The sequence below is a fragment of the Cervus canadensis genome, chromosome 12 (assembly GCF_019320065.1).
Source record: "Cervus canadensis isolate Bull #8, Minnesota chromosome 12, ASM1932006v1, whole genome shotgun sequence".
Taxonomy (NCBI): Eukaryota; Metazoa; Chordata; class Mammalia; order Artiodactyla; family Cervidae; genus Cervus; species Cervus canadensis.
The window spans coordinates 13,794,764-13,815,114 of NC_057397.1; the positions used below are offsets into that span (position 1 = coordinate 13,794,764).

At 43.8% G+C, this 20,351-nt stretch overlaps 1 protein-coding gene across 7 annotated transcripts in view; it reads right to left on the minus strand.

Moving 5' to 3' along the window:
* MTSS1 (MTSS I-BAR domain containing 1) overlaps positions 1-20,351 on the minus strand; it is a 160,699-nt gene that overhangs the window by 122,327 nt on the left and 18,021 nt on the right. For all 7 annotated transcript variants that reach the window (XM_043483434.1, XM_043483436.1, XM_043483435.1 and 4 more), the window contains exons 2-3: positions 14,111-14,172; positions 9,780-9,853 (exon numbers count right to left, since the gene is read on the minus strand). In XM_043483434.1, coding sequence (XP_043339369.1) covers positions 9,780-9,853; positions 14,111-14,172 — 136 coding nt within the window. The remainder of the gene's footprint in view (positions 1-9,779; positions 9,854-14,110; positions 14,173-20,351) is intronic.

Sequence of the window (20,351 nt, forward strand, 5' to 3'; positions counted from 1 at the left end):
ACTAACCATGTTCCAAGTACTTGATAACCTCAGGCGGCTTCTGGTTATCATACTGGACAGTGAAAATGTGTAACACTGTCATCACCATAGAAAATTCTATCACGGAGAATGGCCGTGGCCCAACCTAAAAGCTCCACAAGAGGCCAGGACCACATTGGGGTCACTCACCACAGCGCACGCAGGACACGTCAAGCTCTGGCATAAAGCAACACAATTAGAAAGAGATAAACAAGAAATAAGAGGAAAAGCGTTGCTTTGTCTTGGCCTTGCCAATTTCCTGCTTTAATCAACTACAAATATTCTTATTTTTCATAGCTTTGTTCTCACGCCCCATACCCACCTAGAACACAACAACGAGAATTTTCAAAATGTAACTACCAGCAGAGCAAAATTGGCTTCGGGCTTCCTCGGAATAATTCATGTGAATCAAAATCAAGAGGTCAAATTCAAAACCGCGAAAATGAAAGGCAATAGAGTTTCTAGGTCACTGTCAATACAATCTGCCCAGATTCATGTTTTAAAATGTCAGAGAATACAGCTGCTGGTCCATCCACTCTGTAAACAAGATACAAAGTACTTCACTTCATCAGTTTTTATTTAACAAATCAGCAACTGCTTCCTGGGCATCTATAACGTGCCAGGGTTCCAGAATATTAGAGCTTGGCATTAATTTTACTTAGAGCCTGTGTAGGGTTGTCAAGGTGCCCCTATGAGAACTATATCCAGACTCTGAGTAAAATTCACACCAGCCAGTTTTCCGTAATACTTTGAGGCTTGTAATGCTTTCTGCTGGGCTCCTTTTGCTCCCCAATACTTCTAAAGCCTCAACTGGAATAAGATTATCAGAAAAATGAATACACTATCCTTGAATGTTTCAAAACCATAAACTTGGCTTTTAAAGAAAAATTACAACTGAGCTGTTTCCTCAAATACTCATAAGGACTCTCCTCTTTTAAGAGTCTTTAAGGACAATAACCAAAAATGATTAAGGAACCTGAACTGGACTATCTGAGTATAAAACCATTTTGGTGATCAACAGCCACATCTAGAGATCAGTAGATTGCAGTTTTATGCCTTTTTCTTTTTAATTAAGTGAATGAAACTGTCCAGGTTTCTTTAAGGTCATCTTCAAAGAATATGCAGTTCCAGGCCCATGAAAAAGTTTTTTTATGACCTATTTTGGGGCTACCCCGTTGGCTCAGCAGGTAAAGATTCCTGCAATGCAGGAGACACAGGAGATGCAGGTTTGATCCCTGAGTCGGGAAGAAAGATCCCCTGGAGAAGGAAATGGCAACTCACTCCAGTATTCTTGCTTGGAAAATCCCATGGACAGAGGAACCTAGTGGAGTACAGTCCATGGGGTCGCAAAGAGTTGGACAAGATTGAGCATGCACAAACACAATGACCTTTTTTATTGTTATTTTTTCAGTTTGTGGCTGAGCAGCTTCCTAGGTAGAAATCCTGCCTTAATTACATGAAAGAGAGTTCAGGTCTGAAACACCAAAGTCAATCCAGAAGTTAAGAGTCAATGAAGTCTCAGTTAAACAACCTCATTAAAATAAAACTTGTGGGGGCTTTCGTCTCGTACCAAGGGCAGAGGAGTCTTTCGCGTCTCTACACGACGCAGGCGAGTTTACAGCAAATTCCGAAGCCGACTCTTGTATTCTCCATTCATCACGCCATCAACAGCATCTGGAACCCCCTGCGGCTCGCCGTAAGGATGGGGTCCGGGGGCGCCGCCGTCCAGGATGGCGAAGGCCTCGTCGTTCTCGATGCCCGCAATCTCGCTCTCCTGTTGCGCTAAGAAGGCCGCAGCAGGGTCCTCTTCGCCGGCCACTCCGTTCCCCAGGGCGGGACCGCCAGCGGGGACGCCGAACGGATCTAACTCAGCCATGGTGGGAAGTTCCACGGCACCGACTTTCAGAGAAACACCAACCGACCGGCAGACATGGCGTCCGGCAGCGGCCGCTGTGCTTGCGCCTGCTATCAGACACAAGCTGGAGGAGGGAGAGCAGGAACTAGTTTATAATTTCAGCTTTGGGACTGCTGGTGGAGCTGGAATTTTTTCTCAGTGTTAGGGAGCCATATTACTGTCCCTTTCTGGTTTATATGACCAGGGTACTAAATCGACTACAATGGGCCTTCATTTTAGGAAATTATTTTCAGTGCTGCTACTTACTGGTATGAGCACTAGACTCAAAGAGAAATAGAAATCTTCTCTGTGGTCAGTCTTGTCTGACTCTTTGGGATCCCATGGAGTGTAGCCGGCCAGGCTCCTCAATCCATGGGATTTCCCAGGCAAGAATACTGGAGTGGGTTGCCATTTCCTAATAGTGGGGATGTTCCAACTCGGGGATGGATCCCCTTTTTCTTGCATCTCCTTCATTGGCAGGCGGATTTTTTACCACTGAGCCACCTGGGGAGCCCCTTTGGTCTGATACTAGTGTTTGCAATTTTCTTTGAATTAAAGAAGTGGGTTTTGGTTGCATGTTTTCCAGTGATATGAAACCCAGTGGGGATAATGCTGACTTTTGGATTGCTGACAAGCGTGGTGAAAAGTGATATGTAATAGTAGGAAAATATCCTAAGAGACTGGAGAATTCCGAAGACATTTGAGGGATAATTTCAGATTTTGTGTATTAGGTTGACTGCCAGTGCTAGACTCAAGCCTGATATGATTATGGGGAGCGGGGCGGGGCGGGGGGGGGGAGCGGCGGCAAGGAGCAGTTACCTTCAAGTAATGAGGCCCAGTTATTTGTGGGACTGCTGTTGCTGGAATATTGTCAGAGATAAGAAACGGGTTGAAAATGCTTCCAGCTAATAGAGCTTTGATGGAGTTGGAAAAAAATAAAAAAAAATAAAACTTGTGGGCAAACAAAACCAGTATGGCTGTCTCTTGGAAATAGCTTGCTGGCACCTCCTTCCCTAAAAAGGAAGATTTCCCCTTCTGTTCCAATTCCAGCCAAGAGCAGACAGCTGCCATGCATCCACCTGCCCACTTCCTGTGACCCCCATCATGGATGTGCTGGGCCCTCTTGGGCAACAGTGAATTATAAAGTCACATAATCCAGAGACTCAACCACCGAGAGGGGTCCCAAGATTCGAATTCTGAACTCCTAAGTGGAATCTGGCCAAAGACCCCATGTCACCAGGCTCCGGCCTCCAGAGATGACAGCCTTCCTCACCCAGACCCACCGAGGACTGCATGCAATGTGGTCTGCACCTTCCTAAATACCAGATACTTATTAGCACTTGGGTACCTGGGCTCCTCAGAGAGGAGCAGGACCCAGACCCTGCCCTGGAGGTGGCTGAGTCTAGCGGGGAGGATGGTGACTACACAAGGAGGCAGGGAGACCCCATTTACCCTGGGGACAGAGGGAGGGGGCGGTGAGGGCAAGCATTTCACAGGTAACCTGACTCTTAAACTGGCTCTAGGAAGATAAGCCAAAGATCCTCAAGCATCTAAAGGGGGTGGAGAGGGGGTGGGCTGGGAAGGGCACCCTGGGTCTGGAATTCACAAGTGCAAGAAGGAAGGGATCAACAGTTTAAAGGGATGCAGGGAGCCAAGGGCATTTTTTTGTGGGTGGAACTGCCGGCCATGGGCAGAGATGTCACTGGGCAGGTGGGTAACAGCAAGATGGCAAGAGGCCTTATTCTCCTGCGAAGCCTTCGAAAATCTAAGGGGTCTAAGCTCCACTCAATTAATCAATAATCTTCAGGCAGGACTCTGAAATCTGTACTTTTTTTTTTTTTACTTTTTATTTTATATTGGAGTATAGCTGATTAACAATGCTGTGATAGTTTCAAGGTGGACAGCAAAACAACTGAGCCATACATGCATATGTAGCCTTTGAAATCTGTAGTTTAAAACAAGCTTCCTAAGTAACTAAGATCCATCAGTGACATAAGGGGAGCGTAGCATTTATCAAACTCTAGAGTAAGGGCTTCCCTGAGGACTCAGATGATAAATAATCTGCCTGCAAGGCAGGAGGCACAGGTTCGATCCCTGGGTTGGGAAGATCCCCTGGAGAAGGCAATGGCACCCCACTCCAGTACTCCTGCCTGGAAAATCCCACGGACAGAGGAGCCTGGTAGGCTGTAGTCCATGGGGTTGCAAAGAGTCGGACACGACTGAGCGACTTCAGTTTCACTTTTCCCTTTCATGCATTGGAGAAGGAAATGGAAACCCACTCCAGTGTTCTTGCCTGGAGAATCCCAGGGACGGGGGAGCCTGGTGGGCTGCCATCTATGGGGTCGCACAGAGTTGGACACGACTGAAACGACTTAGCAGCAGCAGCAGAGTAAGGGCCTCCCTGATGACTCAGATGATAAATAATCTGCCTGCAAGGCAGGAGGCATGGGTTCGATCCCTGGGTTGGGAAGATCCCCTGGAGAAGGGAATGGCTACCCATTCCAGTATTCTTGCCTGGGAAATCCCATGGAGGGAGGAGCCTGGCGGGCTACAGCCCATGGATCACAAAGAGTGAGAGACGACCGATCGACTAAGCACATACTAAAAAACATCACGTATTTTATGAACCACAACCGCTCTATTCACTTTGCGTCCTGGAGACTGTCTTCATCAGTTCACAGAACCTCAACAATCCGGGCTCACTGGTTAAAGTCCACCTCGGATTGTCTGGACCTCGCTGGGTGTCCTAAAAGCTCCAGCTTCCATCTGCCCTCCTCACGCATACACAGAGGGTCTCTTCTAACCTTCTCAATCCTTATCATCTGCTTACCTCCACTTCCTTTGTCCCCCAAGCAAAAATCAGAAACTGTAAAGATAATACAGAAAAAGAAAATTTTGACTGTCCAACTTAATTTGTATTTTAAGATTTAATATGGCCAAAGCGAGATTTTAAATTATAGAATATTAGAGCCAAAAAAAGATTACTTGCAACTATCTAAGGCCCGACTAGATCCTGGGAAAACCCCTTTTACAAATGTGGAAATCAAAGCCTGAAGAAGCGAAACAAAATCAGTCAGGGTTACAGAGCTGGCCAAGCAGAAGACAAACACAGCATCCAACTTCCGACCGAGTCATCACTTCAAGGTGCTACATAGATTGGTTTCTTGTCAATGCAATCACGATTAATAAATTTAAAAGCAAACTTAAGGGACTTCCTCGGTAGTCCACTGGTTAGGACTCCACGCTTTCACTGCCAAGGGTGTGGGTTCCTGGTCAGGAAACTAAGATCCCACAAGCCATGCAGATCCCCCCAAAAAAGCAAACTTAAGTTTATACTAAACCCAGTAGCTTCTTACATAAAGCATCATAATTTAGTTGTTAAAATCCAGACTCTGGGCCAGGCTCCAGTCTCTCCACTTCCAAGCTATATGACCTTGGCTGGTTTAGATAAGCTCTCTTCATCCAGATTTCATCATCTAGAATGAAGATCATAAGCACTGACCTCAGAGAACTGTTCTGAGAATAAAAAGACTCACTGCATGTAAAACATGTAGGACAGAGCCTGGCCTGTGTTATGTATTCAACAAAGGTGATTAGAGACCATCCAGTCGGCCGGGATCCATTTCCTTCCTTCTTAGAATCTTAAACTCCTCACTCTGGGTCTGGTGCATCATCATCTCAACATCCCAGAGATGGCTGTTCAAAGCTATAAAGTAATTACAGAAGCACACAGAGGCAGCCAGCAATGAAAGTCACCCAGCATCATGCTCTCCAAAGGCCCATGCTGACACCAGCAAATGAAGCAGTGGCCACGAAGGGCCAGTGCTGACTAAGGCGGAGCATTTCATCAGCAACGTGCCCCTGCCTTGCAGTGAAAGGGGTGGGTAAGGGCTTGGCGGGCACCAGGCTGCACGCTTACAGGAGGAGGCACACTGCTCCCCAGTACTGACCACCGAGGGCTGAGAAGCCTCCCTGCACTGTTGTGCTTTCTCTTTTCTTTAAGTAACTCAGACCACTGTGCCCCAGTCAGTTCAAACCACTTTCATGACAGCCCATGTGCTGCTCCATCATGGACACGAGGAGAATGGAGACCCTGCTTCACGAAGTCAGGCATTCTTTGTACACCAAATGCCAAGACACTAATTCTCTGTGGCCAGTAACACGCAAACAGGTATACTATCATACTGAGCACAAGCTGGATATTCATTCCAGAATGCAAAGATCAACAAAATACAGAACTGTATGTATTATGGTGTTAATTCTTAAATTCCATTATAGTTTAATTATTAACCTAAACACACACATTACAGTAGCAGCATATACTCTTTAAAAAAAAAAATGAACAAAACAGCTCTAATTTATTTCCACATTCATAGCTACTTAACTATAGTTACAGGACTAGATTGACTTTGCTGTCATAATGACTAGCGTTTAAAAGATTTTTCTAAATAAATTATTTTCACAGCCAGTGCGAAATATTTGCTAAAAAGGACAAAAACTTTTCAGAGCCATTTCCTCTGGGAAACAATATGGAATGCTAATATTTTGGAAACCAGAGACCCGCTAGTTTGAGATTCTGGATGCCTGTCCAAAAGAGACACATAAGAATAACTGTTACTCCCTTCTCTTACTTAAAACAAGGGCTTGAAAAGTATTGCATCTAAAGGCACTAAGCAGGCTTCTCTGGCGGTCGAATGGTTAGGAACCTGCCTGCCAACGCAGGGGACATGGGTTTGATCCCTGGTCTGGGAAGATCCCACATACCACGGGGCAATGAAGCCCCTACTGAGTCTGTGACCCCTAGAGCCCACGCTCTGTAACAAGAGAAACCACTGGAATAAGACTCCCGAGCACCGCAACTAGAGATAGCCTGCATGCACCAACAAAGACCCAGCACATCCAAAAATAAATAAACGCACTAAGCAAGAGACTGGCCTTTCCACAGTGTGTAGGTATCAAACTGCAAACTGTATTAGAGCTGCAAACTGTATTAGAGCTGCAGCCTGTAATGACTGTGAGCCAAAATACATTTGCTGCTGACCAAAACAGCTTGAAGCATTTTTTAACAGATTCTTCATTTCCCTGGAGATGCATACAACCATTAAAAAGAGATTACCCATAGATCTCTAAAAGCATGTACACATGGGTATTAACTGCAGTGTGATGTCTAACAGTAAGTGGAGATAATCTAAATATCCCTAAATAGAAGAATGATTAAACTGTGCTATATCCAGACAAGAAATTCCATTTGGTGGCTAGAAAGAATGAGGTAGATTCTCCAGGCACTGACATAGAAAGATAATTATACTGGGAACTAAAAACACAGGAACAATGTTTCTTATAAGCCACTTTTTGAAAAAAGATCTTAAAAATATATTTTATTCTATATATCAATTTACATAGTGTTCTATGATTAATTTTTCCTGCTATATATATATGTTTAAGAATGCAAAAAAGTCTATAAATGACACTAAACCCCACCTCTGCAGAGGGTACTCGGAGGGTAGACTTTATATACTTTGTTACATAACTTTTTTTAAACTAAGGAGCATGTTCTACATTTTTCAATTGTTAAGCAATTATTAAGTAAAAAATTAACTTAATAAAACTAATTTTACATTTAATTGAACATCAGATGTGCCTTCATGTTTCTCTCTTATCACCATAAAATATACCTTTCTTTGCATCAACCATACATTTTTTCAGTCATGTAAGCTCTCACACTCCTACATTTAACAGAAAGTTATTTCCTTCAAATGCACATAGATTCTAGACATCTCGAGATGTAAAGTACTGTGGTATCACTAAAAAATGACTGAAATCAGATGGTTTAAAAATAGATCCAAGTAGGGATCTTGTTCACTGCGACATTATTCGTCTTCTGTCAAAGACATCGCCTCCAAACTCCTCTACCTCCAACAGCACCACAGAGGTTAGTCCGATTTCTTTTCGCACAAACAATGGTTTTTCCTCCCTTCAACCATAAGAACTTGCAGGCCTTTCAGTTTCCCACCAAGAACCCTTCTTGGCAGCAACTTCTGCAAAAACCCAGGTTCCTACTGCAGGAAATTATGGACAATCATAGAATACCTTTCTATTCCATCCTCTAGGTTCCACTGAGTAATTAAACATTAAAACTTAAACTTATGAATCACAGAGCCTCAAAAATGAAGAATCAGATACTTAAGTTTTCATAAAATAATAGAGAAATTCTTTAAGAAAGACACACTCTGATGGTCATTCTAGAAAGACATCCTTATGACTGGTGAGTCCAGTCCCAGATGCTGCTGCAATGGAAAAAAATATGATAAAACAGACCCAATAGCACTAACAGCAGTGGACACTGGCATGAATGTCCTATTCCTCTTTATACTTGTATATCCTAAAGATTTTATAACAAACACACATGTGGTATGTAGAAAGTTTTTTTAAGGGTCTTAAAAAGATACTGGTTAAGACCCTGGTCAAGCTGACAAACCAGACGAAGAAACCAACGCTCTGGGTCTCCATCACATTCTCCCAGGGAACCTTTGAAAACACCGCTGGCATCTTGGAAATGAGGAGAAACATTACCTCTCCTGGGAGAACTTTGACTCCCTGAGCTGAGCTAATTGCTCACTTTTCCATATTCCCTCGGCACTCTGTTCTACCACTATTACCATATCAAACATATTATTTCTACACTGAGATTCTTGATTTGCAGGTAGCATTCCCCCCACACCAAAAACTACAAGCCCCTCCAGGATGCAGAATATAACATGCTGATTTTTGTGGTCACAAGACAGTGCTTGAAATATCAGTAGTTTTCAAGCATCTTGAATGAGAAGAGCCCTCATTGCAAATTTATTTCAATATTTAATTAAGTACTATGATAAATGAGAACATACTGAAGTCCGCTAGAGGTACATACCCATCGTGGGCTTCACAGGTTAACTCTAGTATGACTGGGATCAAACCCACCCAACACCGGCCCCCGACACCCACATTTTCCAGTGTCATCACGATGGTAACAAGAACAGACCTGTAGCTGTCAGTAAACAAGCAGACCCAGAAAGAAGGCAAAAAAAAAAAAAAGAGGCAGAAGAGATTCTCTGTCTCAGAATGAAATGGGAAGCACCCCCCTTTGAACGGGGGTCTCTAGGTTATGGGTAATGTCATACTTCTAATGCTGGTGCTGGGTAGAGAAAGTTTTACTTTCTTCTCTACAGACCTTTCACAGGTTATAAAAATTCTTTTCCACGATTTAATAGTCACTGAAACCAATACAAATTTTCAAAAGAATTCCCTTTGTTCACTGATTTAATAAACACACTTTAAACATCTGCTGTGTGCCAAGTGCTATGTTTTGGGAAAGTTCAGACACACACCAGTCACAGTCTATACCTTGAGGGGTTTGCAGTCAAACATGGGAGACACATACAACACAATAGGATGCTACTTATAATAGGTTTCCTCATTTTATGGGAACCCAGGAAAAAAGGGCCTAACCCATCATTCTCACTGCTTCTCATTCCACAAGGGAATGAGGAAAATCTTAAGACGATACATATGAGGAAGGAAAAACAAATTGCAACCAAATACACAGCTCACGACTCTGCAACCAGCATGCTGTTAAAAGTGATGACAAACACATCAAGCCATCTCAGGCATAAACACTGGTTCCTTTTGTTTATTTTTCCTTCTTCTCATGTGCTTTATTATCTGAAGAACGATCTGCAGCATCTACTATGCAGAATCCCCCAGAGTTAAAAATATATATATTTTAAAATATGAGTCAGCTCAGCTCTGATAACTTAAGCTCCATCTTCAAGTGAAGCCGCCAAGGGTAAGAGCCCACATGCTGAATGCCATCCCTCCATCTGCTTACCACGTGTGTTGGTGGCCATGTCAGCCACTTTCTGAAAGGCGTCCAAGAAGGCAGCTGCTGCTACTACCGTTGTCCTAAAATGCAAACAGATAACAAAAGCATGAGGAATGTCTCACACCAGCACATGCGTGATAGCAAAAGGGCTGGAGTCTCTGCCAGGGACTGAAAGTCACCCTCCAAGAGGGAAAACCTGACTAGATAGACAACCATCAGCTTAATGGACCCTTTTTCTTTTTTTTTAATTGGAGTATAACTGCTTTACAATGTTGCGCTGGTTTCTGCCATACAACAACATGAATCAGTCATTGGTATGTGTGTGTGTGTATATATCTTTATATATGTATATGTGTGTGTTTCCCCTCCCTCTTGAACTTCCCTCCCACTCCTACCCCACCCCACCTCCTAGGTTGTCACAGGGCACCAGGTTGAGTTCCCTGTATTATATAGCAACTTCCCATGAGCTACCTGTTTCGCATATGGTAATGTATATGTTTCAAAGCTACTCTCTCAATTCATCCCACCCTCTCCTTCCCCCACTGTGTGTGGACCTACTTTTTAAAGAAGACTTTCTCCTACTGCACTGTACCCCAATAATGTATGGCTTATGCAGTACTAATCAACAAATGCTAACTATTCTTCCTACTCCATTTCACCTGATGGTATAAAATTATCAACAAGTAAAATTTCACAAAGAAGGAAAAGACAGGTGTTTCTACCTAAAAAGAAAAACATCTTTAAAAAATATATAAGTGGTATGGCTGAAAGATACTTTAGAGCAGGAAAACAATATAGCTACATGGATTGGTAGAAGGGATCCTGAAGAGATCTAGGTTAAACAATTCATCTTAGAGATGGGAAAACTGAGACCATAACTACACAGTGATTGTCAAGATCACCAGTTCATACCACAGCTGAGACTAGTAGCCCAGCATGACTTACAATCCCATGTTCATCCCACTATAGGATCCCAGCTATGTGACTTTCCCCCCTAAATCATGACTATAGTGAAACCGACATATTATTATTTTCAACATTAGAATGCTATCTCAACAGCATCTCCTGAATTCCTAAAAGCTGAGAACAAAGAGGGGTTACTATCTCATTTACTTTCCTAGAAGTTGTCTTGAATTCTTCATGTTCTCTTGAGCACTGGGAGACGCCTTGAGCACTTTGTGATCTACCGGTTCCTAGAATCATGGTCCAAGATGTCATTCAACCAAGTAAACACCACTGCATCCCAGGGCTATGAACAACCAGGACAAGCAGGCCAGCCCCAGGCTCACTCACAAGAACACTGTACAACAGAGTTTACAGCCTGATGTTAACGTCCAAGTAGTTCACATACGAATACAGTCCTTATAGAGCATCCCTAATAATGCAAAGTTGTGAAGGAAGAAGATGAGAAAAAGAAAAAGGACTAAAAAAGGAAGAAGATGAGAAGAAGGATTTAAAAAGGAAGTTCAAAATGGAGGAGAAAAAAAAAAGAGAAAGAAATGACCTTTGAGCCTAAGCAAGGTAGCTGTGAAGCAAAAGGTTCTTGGAAGGTGCTAGAAATGGTCCCCAGGAAAACCTGGGCAACAGTCCCTTAGAGCCAAGCTTCAAAATGAGGCCTGATATTTTTCAGTAGAGCAGGAAAACATTCTGGTCAAAAAAAAAAAAAAAAAACCACACACACACAAAGACGTACACACTAAACAAAAACAAAAACCCACTTCAAAGCATATTTCTTGAAGAGTTGGCACCAACTGCAAACCATGGAAAAGTTAGCTTTACGCTTTGAGATTTATAAACAACTCATTCAAATTTATAATTAATATCTGACCCAACAGCTGGATTTACTCTCACTCAAGTCAAGGCCAATCTTCCAAATGAGCCAGCTGTAGAGGTGCCTCAAGCATTACACGGTCACCAGGGCTCCCGTGGAAACAAAGACTGTGGTCAAGTGTGAGGAATTAAGAGCTTTTAAACAGCGCCTTCCGATGAGCCATATTTCACGGACTGCTTTTGTCACAGGACATCTTAGCCCTCTCTGATGGCGCAGAGCAAACATGCATCCATCAGCAGGAGAAAGGAGTGATTCAGCTTACACGCTCCAAGAGTCGGCCTCTTCTCTGCTTTTATCCTTATCCACTCTCTTAATACAGAAAATTAAACCACGGGCTTGAGGTTCCCATGGTGCTCTCAACCAGGTAATAGTAGCTTGACAAAATGAAGAAATGGTCTCTGCCTCACGGGGCCTATTGTTTAACATACATGTACACATGCGCGTGCATGTGTGTGTGTGTGTGTGGCTTCCCTGGCGACTCAGAAGGTAAAGAATCTGCCTGCAATGTGGGAGACCTTGGTTTGATCCTGGGTCAGGAAGATCCCCTAGAGAAGGGAATGGTAATCCACTCCAGTTTTCTTGCCTGGAAAAACCCCACAGACAGAGGAGCCTGGTGGGCTACAGTCCATGGGGTCACAAAGAGCTGGACATGACTGAGCAACTAATACTTTATATATATAATATGCATATTATATCTATACAGGGTTGGCCAAAACGTTCATTTGGGTTTTTCCATAAGCTGTAACAGAAAATCCTGAATGAACTTCTTGGCCAACCCCAATATATTATATAATGTACTTTGTACCAGTGGGGATTAGATTGCATTAAGTCTTATTCTGTATGTTTAAGACAGCCAATCAGGTAATTATTTTAAGCTTTAGCTGGTTCATTGGTAAAAGGAGAAAAGCACCTTTTCCCTGGTCAACCCTGAAAACCTGCCAGAAATTAAATGAGGCCAGATAAGAAGAGGTGTGGGGGGTAGGGGTTGTACTTAACATGTTTTACTACAGGAGGCGACCTCCTACAGGATAGAGACTAGCCTATTTGAAATGAACCATGATGGCAGCAGAGTTGGGGGAGAGGGCCTTACATTCTGAGAAGAGGAGATTGGATTTGATCCAGGACAAAGTAATCACAGGTTCTTAAGCAAAGAAATGGCAAAGGACTCAACAAGCAGCAAGAGGGCCATATTCTGAAGCCCACAGTCCATCTGGATGCCCACTCATGGCTCTGGATATCCCAGGCCCCACGAAGCTGAATAATGGACTGGGAAATTTCCACATCTTTCAAGTTCTCTCCTAATCTACAGGGGAGCCACGGAATGCCCAGTCCTGTGGCCAAAGTTCTGGGCAGGAACCCCTGAGGTCAACAGGCAAAGTCCTAAGAACATCATGTTACCCCTCCCTCCTCTGTCTGCCATCCACATAGCTTCTCATCCCAGAAAACACCTACCTGCTTTGTTCTCTGGAAAACCATCCCCGTATACCCAAGCCAACCCATGTCATCCCCACAGCCATGACCAGGGTCATGAAAACAACCTCTTCTTCAAATGTGCCAGCTCTCTTGAAGAACCCACTAAATGCAATCACACCCCACTCCCCACTGATTTTAAAAGCATACGGCTTTAACAAGAAGATGTTGCCATATTTCCTATTGTATATCAAATGATGTATTAACAAGCACATGATGAGGCAATAATAATAGCCCTTTAGAGCGGGTCAGCATTAGATCCCATTGTTTTAAAACAGCTTTATTGAGACATAATTTGTATACCATAAAGTTCACCCTTTTTAGGTGTCTAAGTTAACAATTTTTCAGTAAATTCAGAGTTATGCAAATACCACCACAATCCAGTTTTAGAATATTTCCATCACCCCAACAAGGTCCCTCATGGCCATTTGCAGTCAACCTCCTTTCCCACTCCCAGCCCCAGGAAAGCACTAGTCTCCATCTGTCTCTACAGATTTGCATTATATAGACAATTCATGGAAATGGAATTATACAAGCTAAACTTTAAGCTCTGTAAGAATAGTCAGGAAGCAGAACGAACTGTGGAGCCAGACTGCCTCAGTTCAATTCCCTGCTCTCTCATTTACTAGCTGCGTGAATTTGGGTAAGTTATTCAGTTTATCCCTGCCTCAGTTTTCTCATCAGCAAAATGGGATAACAACTATACCTACCTCTTGGAGTCATGAGATTTAACTGTTACCATATACCTGGCATGTAGGGAACACTCTCTATATGTCATCCTTGACTACCTTACATATAACTGACTTCTCATTTGACTCTCAAAATTCCAGCGGAAGGAGGCAGAACAGATATGAGTTGCTTTTACATATAGGAATCAGTGGTCAGGACACATGGCTAGTAAGTGGCAAACCCAATGCATGCTTCTCAACCTGGAAGACTTCCAAAAGTAACCCTAGTTCAACTCTTGGGTCCCTGTTCTTGCATCCTTTGTCTAAGGCTGCTGCCACTTTCTCGGAGATGACATGCTTCTACTTACCGAAGCTGGGACTGCAGCTTTCCAGCTTTGTTAATGAAATCTTCCCAAACCGGATAGCTCCCCTACAACAAAACAAAGCCATCGATCAGTAAGTCCAGCAGGATAGATATCTGATGAAGACACTAATAACACACCCAGCTCCAATGATCGGTGGGTCCAAATTCTAAATACGTGGAACATGTAAGACTCTACCCGGAGCCACCTGATCATGACTCTGGCTGTTCTCCTCCTTATCCCAGAAGGCAGGGAGGAGGGAACCAGAGTGTTTGCAGCTCCTCTCCAGGACAGGAGGCTACTGGCAAGCATTAGACAGTAAGGAATCCTCCTGCAATGTGGGAGACCTGGGTTCGATCCCTGGGTTGGGAAGGTCCCCTGGAGGAGGGCATGGCAACCCACTCCAGTATTCTTGCCTGGAGAATCCCATGGGCAGAGGAGCCTGGCGGGTTACAGTCCATGGGGTTGCAAAGAGTTGGACACGACTGAGCAACTAAGCATCCAGCACAGCGTTAGTCTAGCAGAATCTCAAGGTTGGGGAGTTACCTAAATATAGCTGCTCAGCTGATGGCTTGGGACCATCATCTACATACTACATGGTTACAGGTGGTTCCCCAGCATATTGCAGCTAACAGGACACTCGCCACCTTCCATGGCAACCTACCTACATCAGCCAAGCTTTCCTTTCTATCCACGCAGTCTTACTTCTAACCTAGGAATCCACAGAGTTAAATCAATCCTGCTTCCACATCTGTCTTTTCAAAGAACTAAGGACAACCAGCACATTCATTCACAGCATTCCTTCTTTCAGCTCCCAACTGCAATTCCATTTCTACACAGGACCCTGTCTCACATCCCCACAGGGTCCTGGGGATATTCCATCACATGTCTCTACTCTTCTAAGTATGGTATGTCACTCAGTCACTCAGTCGTGTCCGACTCCTTGCAACCCTATGGACTGCAGCCCACCAGGTTCCTCTGGCCATGGGATTCTCCTGGCCGGAATACTGGAGTGGGTTGCCATTCCCTTCTCCAGGGAATCTTCCCAACCTAGGGATCGAACCCAGGTCTCCCGCAATGCAGATGGATTCTTTACTATCTGAGTCACCAGGGAAGCCCTCTAAGTATGGTGCTTGAGACAAACTCTAAACTGCAGGAGCAGTTCTGGCTGGGGCAAACCAGAGTGGGGTCTTACATAACACATTAAATGTATACTAAGATTAAGTAACCAACTAAAAGTCAATGCAAAATAAACCCAGAGAAGAGGAAACCATGGTTAGAGAAGCAGTGTCTGGCACCAGATCATTTAAACATAGAACTCAATGGACACAAATTTGAACAAACTCCAGGAGACAGTGAAGGACAGGCAAGCCTGGCATGCTGCAGTGTATGGGGCCGCAGAGTCGGACACGACTTAACAACTGAACAACAACAAGATCAGGTAGCCAACTAAGAGTCAATGCAAAATAAACCCAGAGAAGAGGAAGCCATGGTTAGAGAAGCAGTGTTTGGCACTGAATCATTTAGACATAGAACTAACCCTAAACACCTGGCGGATTACAGCTGTAGGATAGAATATAAATGTTATGAACCTCAACAAGGTAAAAATAACATGACACCTCTTGATTTTGTCATTAAGGAGAGAGGATGGAGAAACTGTAATACAGTGAATCATCTCATTTTTTTTATTATAGAAGCCCCACCAATCCCCAGGCAGCAGGGAGCACAGAACAGTGGGGCCTTCTGTGGGAGCTGTGGACTTCTGTAAATAACTAAAATCTTCCAATTAAAGCTGTGCCCAGGAAAAAAAGAAAAAATAAGTCCCATCAAAATAGACTAAAACTGAAACTGAGTTAAAACATAATGATTTCAGCTAATTTTTTCACCTAATAATTTTAATAACCTCTTCCCCCTTACTCTTTCAGTTATTATTTATTTTTATTGAAATATAGTTGATTTATAATATTGTGTCTTTTTTTAATTTTAAATTTATTTTTTAATTGAAGGATAATTGTTTTACAGAATTTTGTTGGTTTCTGTCAAACATCAACATGAGTCAGCCACAGGTATACATATGTCTCCCCCTTCATGAGCCTCCCTCCCACCTCCCACCCCATCCCACCCATCCAGGTTGTTACAGAGCCCTGGTTTGAATTCCCCGAGTCCCACAGTGAATTCCCATTGGCTATCTATTTACAGGTAATGTATGTTTCCAGGTTACTCTCTCCATACATCCCCTTACTCTTAAGAGCACACTTTCTTAACCTTGCCACCATTGACATTTTGAGCTAATTTTTTTTTCCCCTTTGGTCAAGATGGAGGTGGGGGGCTGTCTTGCGCATTACAGGATATTCAGCAGCTGTTCCAACCTCCATTCACTAGACGTCAGTAACATTCACAGATGTCACTGGATGTGACAAAATGCCCCCAGACATTGTTCCTACAGGGCAAAATCACCCCTGGTGAAGAACCACTGCTTCAGAGGAATGTCAGAAATGAGTTTCTTCTGGTGAAGAAACAGTTATCTGAAGCTCAGCAATTTCTTCAGTATTACTTAATTTCAATTTCAGTTCTCTTAAGGTACTTAAATAATTTTTACTTTGAAAATATCTTGCACAGAATATCTGTTCTAAAAGTGTGTTCATTTATATATTTTGAGTCTTCTGGACAGCAAGAGGATCAAACCAGTCAATTCTAAAGGAAATCAACCATGAATATTCACTGGAAGGACAGAAGCTGAAGCTCCAATACTTTGGCCACCTGATGCAAAGAGCCGACTCACTGGAAAAGACCCTGATGCTAGGAAAGATAGAAGGCAGGAGAAGGGGGTGACAGAGGATGAGATGGTTGGATGGCATCAATGACTTGATGAACATGAGGTTTGAGCAAGCTCTGGGAGTTGTTGATGGACAGGGAAGCCTGGCTGCTGCAGTCCATGGCGTCACAAAGAATTAGACATGAGTGGCTGAACAACAACGTATTTCTCAAGCTATCAAATCTGTCTGAAAACGTGCAGAGATGTCAGGAAAACCATCTACCAAACATTAAAATGGAATATTTCTGGGAGCTGAGATTTGGACCAATGTGTTATTTTCCTGTTTGTACTTTCCTCCATAGCTATAGTTTCCTGTTTTGTTTTTTTTTAAAATAAGGGTCATACATCATTTTTATGAAAACAATGTAGTCATCACTACACTTAAAAAAATTTAAGATCAAATTAGTGGTTCTGGCAATAACAGCACTGTGAATTTACAATCCACACAGCCCCTAAAGTCTGTTTCACCTGGGCTGCTAGATCACATCCATCAATTCTGCATCTGTGCACTGGGGACCTGCTCGGCCCAATTGCACACTCTGGATTTATTCCTCCAAGCAGCAATGTGCTCCCATGGGACGCTGAGCTGCACCAGGCCAGGGATTCTGCCTGACTGGCTCCTGGCAGAAGTTCTTTGGCATCTACATCTGAGCTACTAACACCAACACTCATGCACATGTCTGGTCATCATCTGCTAAACAACTTTGCCTCCATCCCATCTCTGTGCCCCAGGGGGTCTCTTCAACCCAAGAGTATAACTTTATTTGCTTTGAATGAAACCTCTAAGGGCTCAGGCTACCTTTCCAGGCCCATGAAGACATTATGGGAAATCCCACCTATAGCAATTACCATTTTGTTAACAATACCAAATATGAACATGCCTTCTATTAATATATCTACATCCAGGTAATGAGGGGTATGGACCAAGATCAGAGTCCTCTGGCTGGGCACTAGAGATCTCTGTTCAGATGGACTTCAGCATCCTTCAGAATATGAGAGCGTTACCAACCAATTACAGCCTCATCTAGCCAGTCCTTCTCTTTCTGGTCAACAAGACAGCATGAGACGCTTTACAAAAAGCCTGAGTTCACAGACACTGAGCATCAACTTCTAGTCAAAGGAACTATCATCTCTCATCTGCACATAGAAGGAGATGAGAACTAGGTCCTCCTCTCTCTAGCACCAACCACTCCTATCCATGGAACCCCTGCAGAAGGTCACTGAGACGATCCACAGCATTTAAGAAAAGGGTGAGACACATTCAGCAAGAACACACCAGAACGGCAGGATCCATGTGCAGGAGCACCAAATCCTGAGTTCTAGCCATGGCCCTGGCAGTGAACTATGTGGGGGGAAGTCACTTGACCTCTCAGGTCAGCTCTTTAAGATGATCAACAATAAAAAAGTTATAATTCCATCACCATTATTGAACACTGACATCACGCAACACTGAAAGAATGTAGGGAAGAAACAAGGAACACAAACGCCGGAGGCCAATCTGCTGGCTAGAATCTGAGCTCTCCCACCTGCCGCATGACGGCAGGCAGGTAGTCCAACCTTGGCATGGGTCAGTCACCACTACCCCGGGTTGGTGCAAGGAGGAAGTGAGGTCAGTCATCCCAAGTGCCCAGAGCAATGCTGGGCACTCTGTAAGGGCTCAGTAACCTTTGACAGGTTTGATCCAAGCGTCTGCAGGCTCCCAACAATCTCCTTTGGGGTGCTGGGAGAGACGTTTACAACTCTCCAGGTCAGGACTTCCCTGGGTGTCCAGTGGTTAAGATTCTGTGCCCCCACTGCAAGGGGGTGGGGGTTCGATTCCTGGTCTGGGAACTAAGATCCCAAAAGCTATGCAGTGTGGCCAAAAAAAAACTCCTGAGGTCAGACGGTCTACACAGGCTGGAATCCCTCATTCTCAATCCTAAGAACAGCCCTGAACATGCATCCTACTCTGAGTTCACCTTAGTTAAAGCAGACATGGAAAGAGACAGCGGGACACACAGGGTCAGCATCTCTGCCATTCCTAGTACAAGGCGGATGGAGTACTCAGACCCCAGACAAATGTGCCTGAAAACAACCACTAGAGCCACTTTAAAAATGACTTACCTAAATAAAAAAATTAAAAAAAAAAAAAAAAGAATAACACATTGAAAAAAAAAAAAAATGACTTACCTGCCCCCACCTGGAGCCTCATTTCAGTCTTTACCAAATTAGCAACAAAAGGAGGGTCCCTGCTGCAATTAGGGGGTACAGCACCCAGCTCTCCACCTACGAACACCCACTCTGCCAGAAGAAGCCTGCCAACAGCCACTCTCTCCCGACTTAATGATATTTGACAGTCTAGATATTTGACAGTCTATCAAAGAGTATCAGGCCCACCTGTTTTAGGCAATATATAATTTAATGGATTCTAAAAAAAAAAGAACTTCTAAGAACAGAAGACAAAAACCTCCTTGTTGAGAAATGTAAGTGTGTAAATGTTATTAAAATTTAAAAGGCAAGGTGATGTTGGGTTGTTCCAGATTTTTTTTTTTTAAGTTTCTTTCAAGGAAAAAAAAAGTTTCTACCCACCTGAAAGTAGTTTTACTACAAAAATTCAAAAGCTTGGAGGGAATGAGGAAGGAGGGAGAAGGGACTTGGAAAATGAAAAGGTAACTGAGAGAAAAAAGCCCTGGGTTGTTCTAGACAATAAGACTGGGTAAAGGAGAGCAGACTCAAATTTCAGAAGAAATTTGCCAATCAAGACACCATATGCACTGAGAGGGCTTTTAGAAAGCCAGTCCAATGTGGTCCTTAATTTTCTAATCTGCGCTGCCTACCAAGAAATCCCAGAAAGCTGTCTCCTGACATTGTGTCTGGCGGGGCTCTATTCACATTTATGGAACCTCCAGGGATGCATCCTCTAAACTACGAGAAAGTCTCAACACAGACCCCACTGTGGAGTTCACCAGAGAACACAGCCAGGTTTCACAGCTTTCCAGACAGACCAAAGTCAAGGAAAACAAGACTCCTGCTGAGCACCTGGGTTCCGCCAAGTCCAAAGTCACGGGCAAAGGGAAACGAGACTCTCCTTCTGGAATCTCCTTCTTAAATTTCTTTGGGGGTGCCAGGGGATGGGGGGGAGGGCAGGGAGGTTTTGAAGCCTTGGCAGTTTGTTGAGAATAGAATTCAGATCACACCAGGTTCTGGGAGAAAGGAGAGACCCCTGTGGCTGGAAACTGCTGTGTTTGCAAGCATGCGGAGGACTCTCTTTAGCAAGCTGCCTGAATATGCCCACTTCCTACAAGGAGAGAAACGGGGCCTGCCTGAAGACAGGCTCTAAGTCTGCAGCCACAGGCAGGGTGCCCCCCACCCCGAACCCTCACCCACACCGGCTGTGCTCTCTTCTATCCTCCGGGGGCATATTCGACAATCTGGAAAACTCCTCCTCAGCCA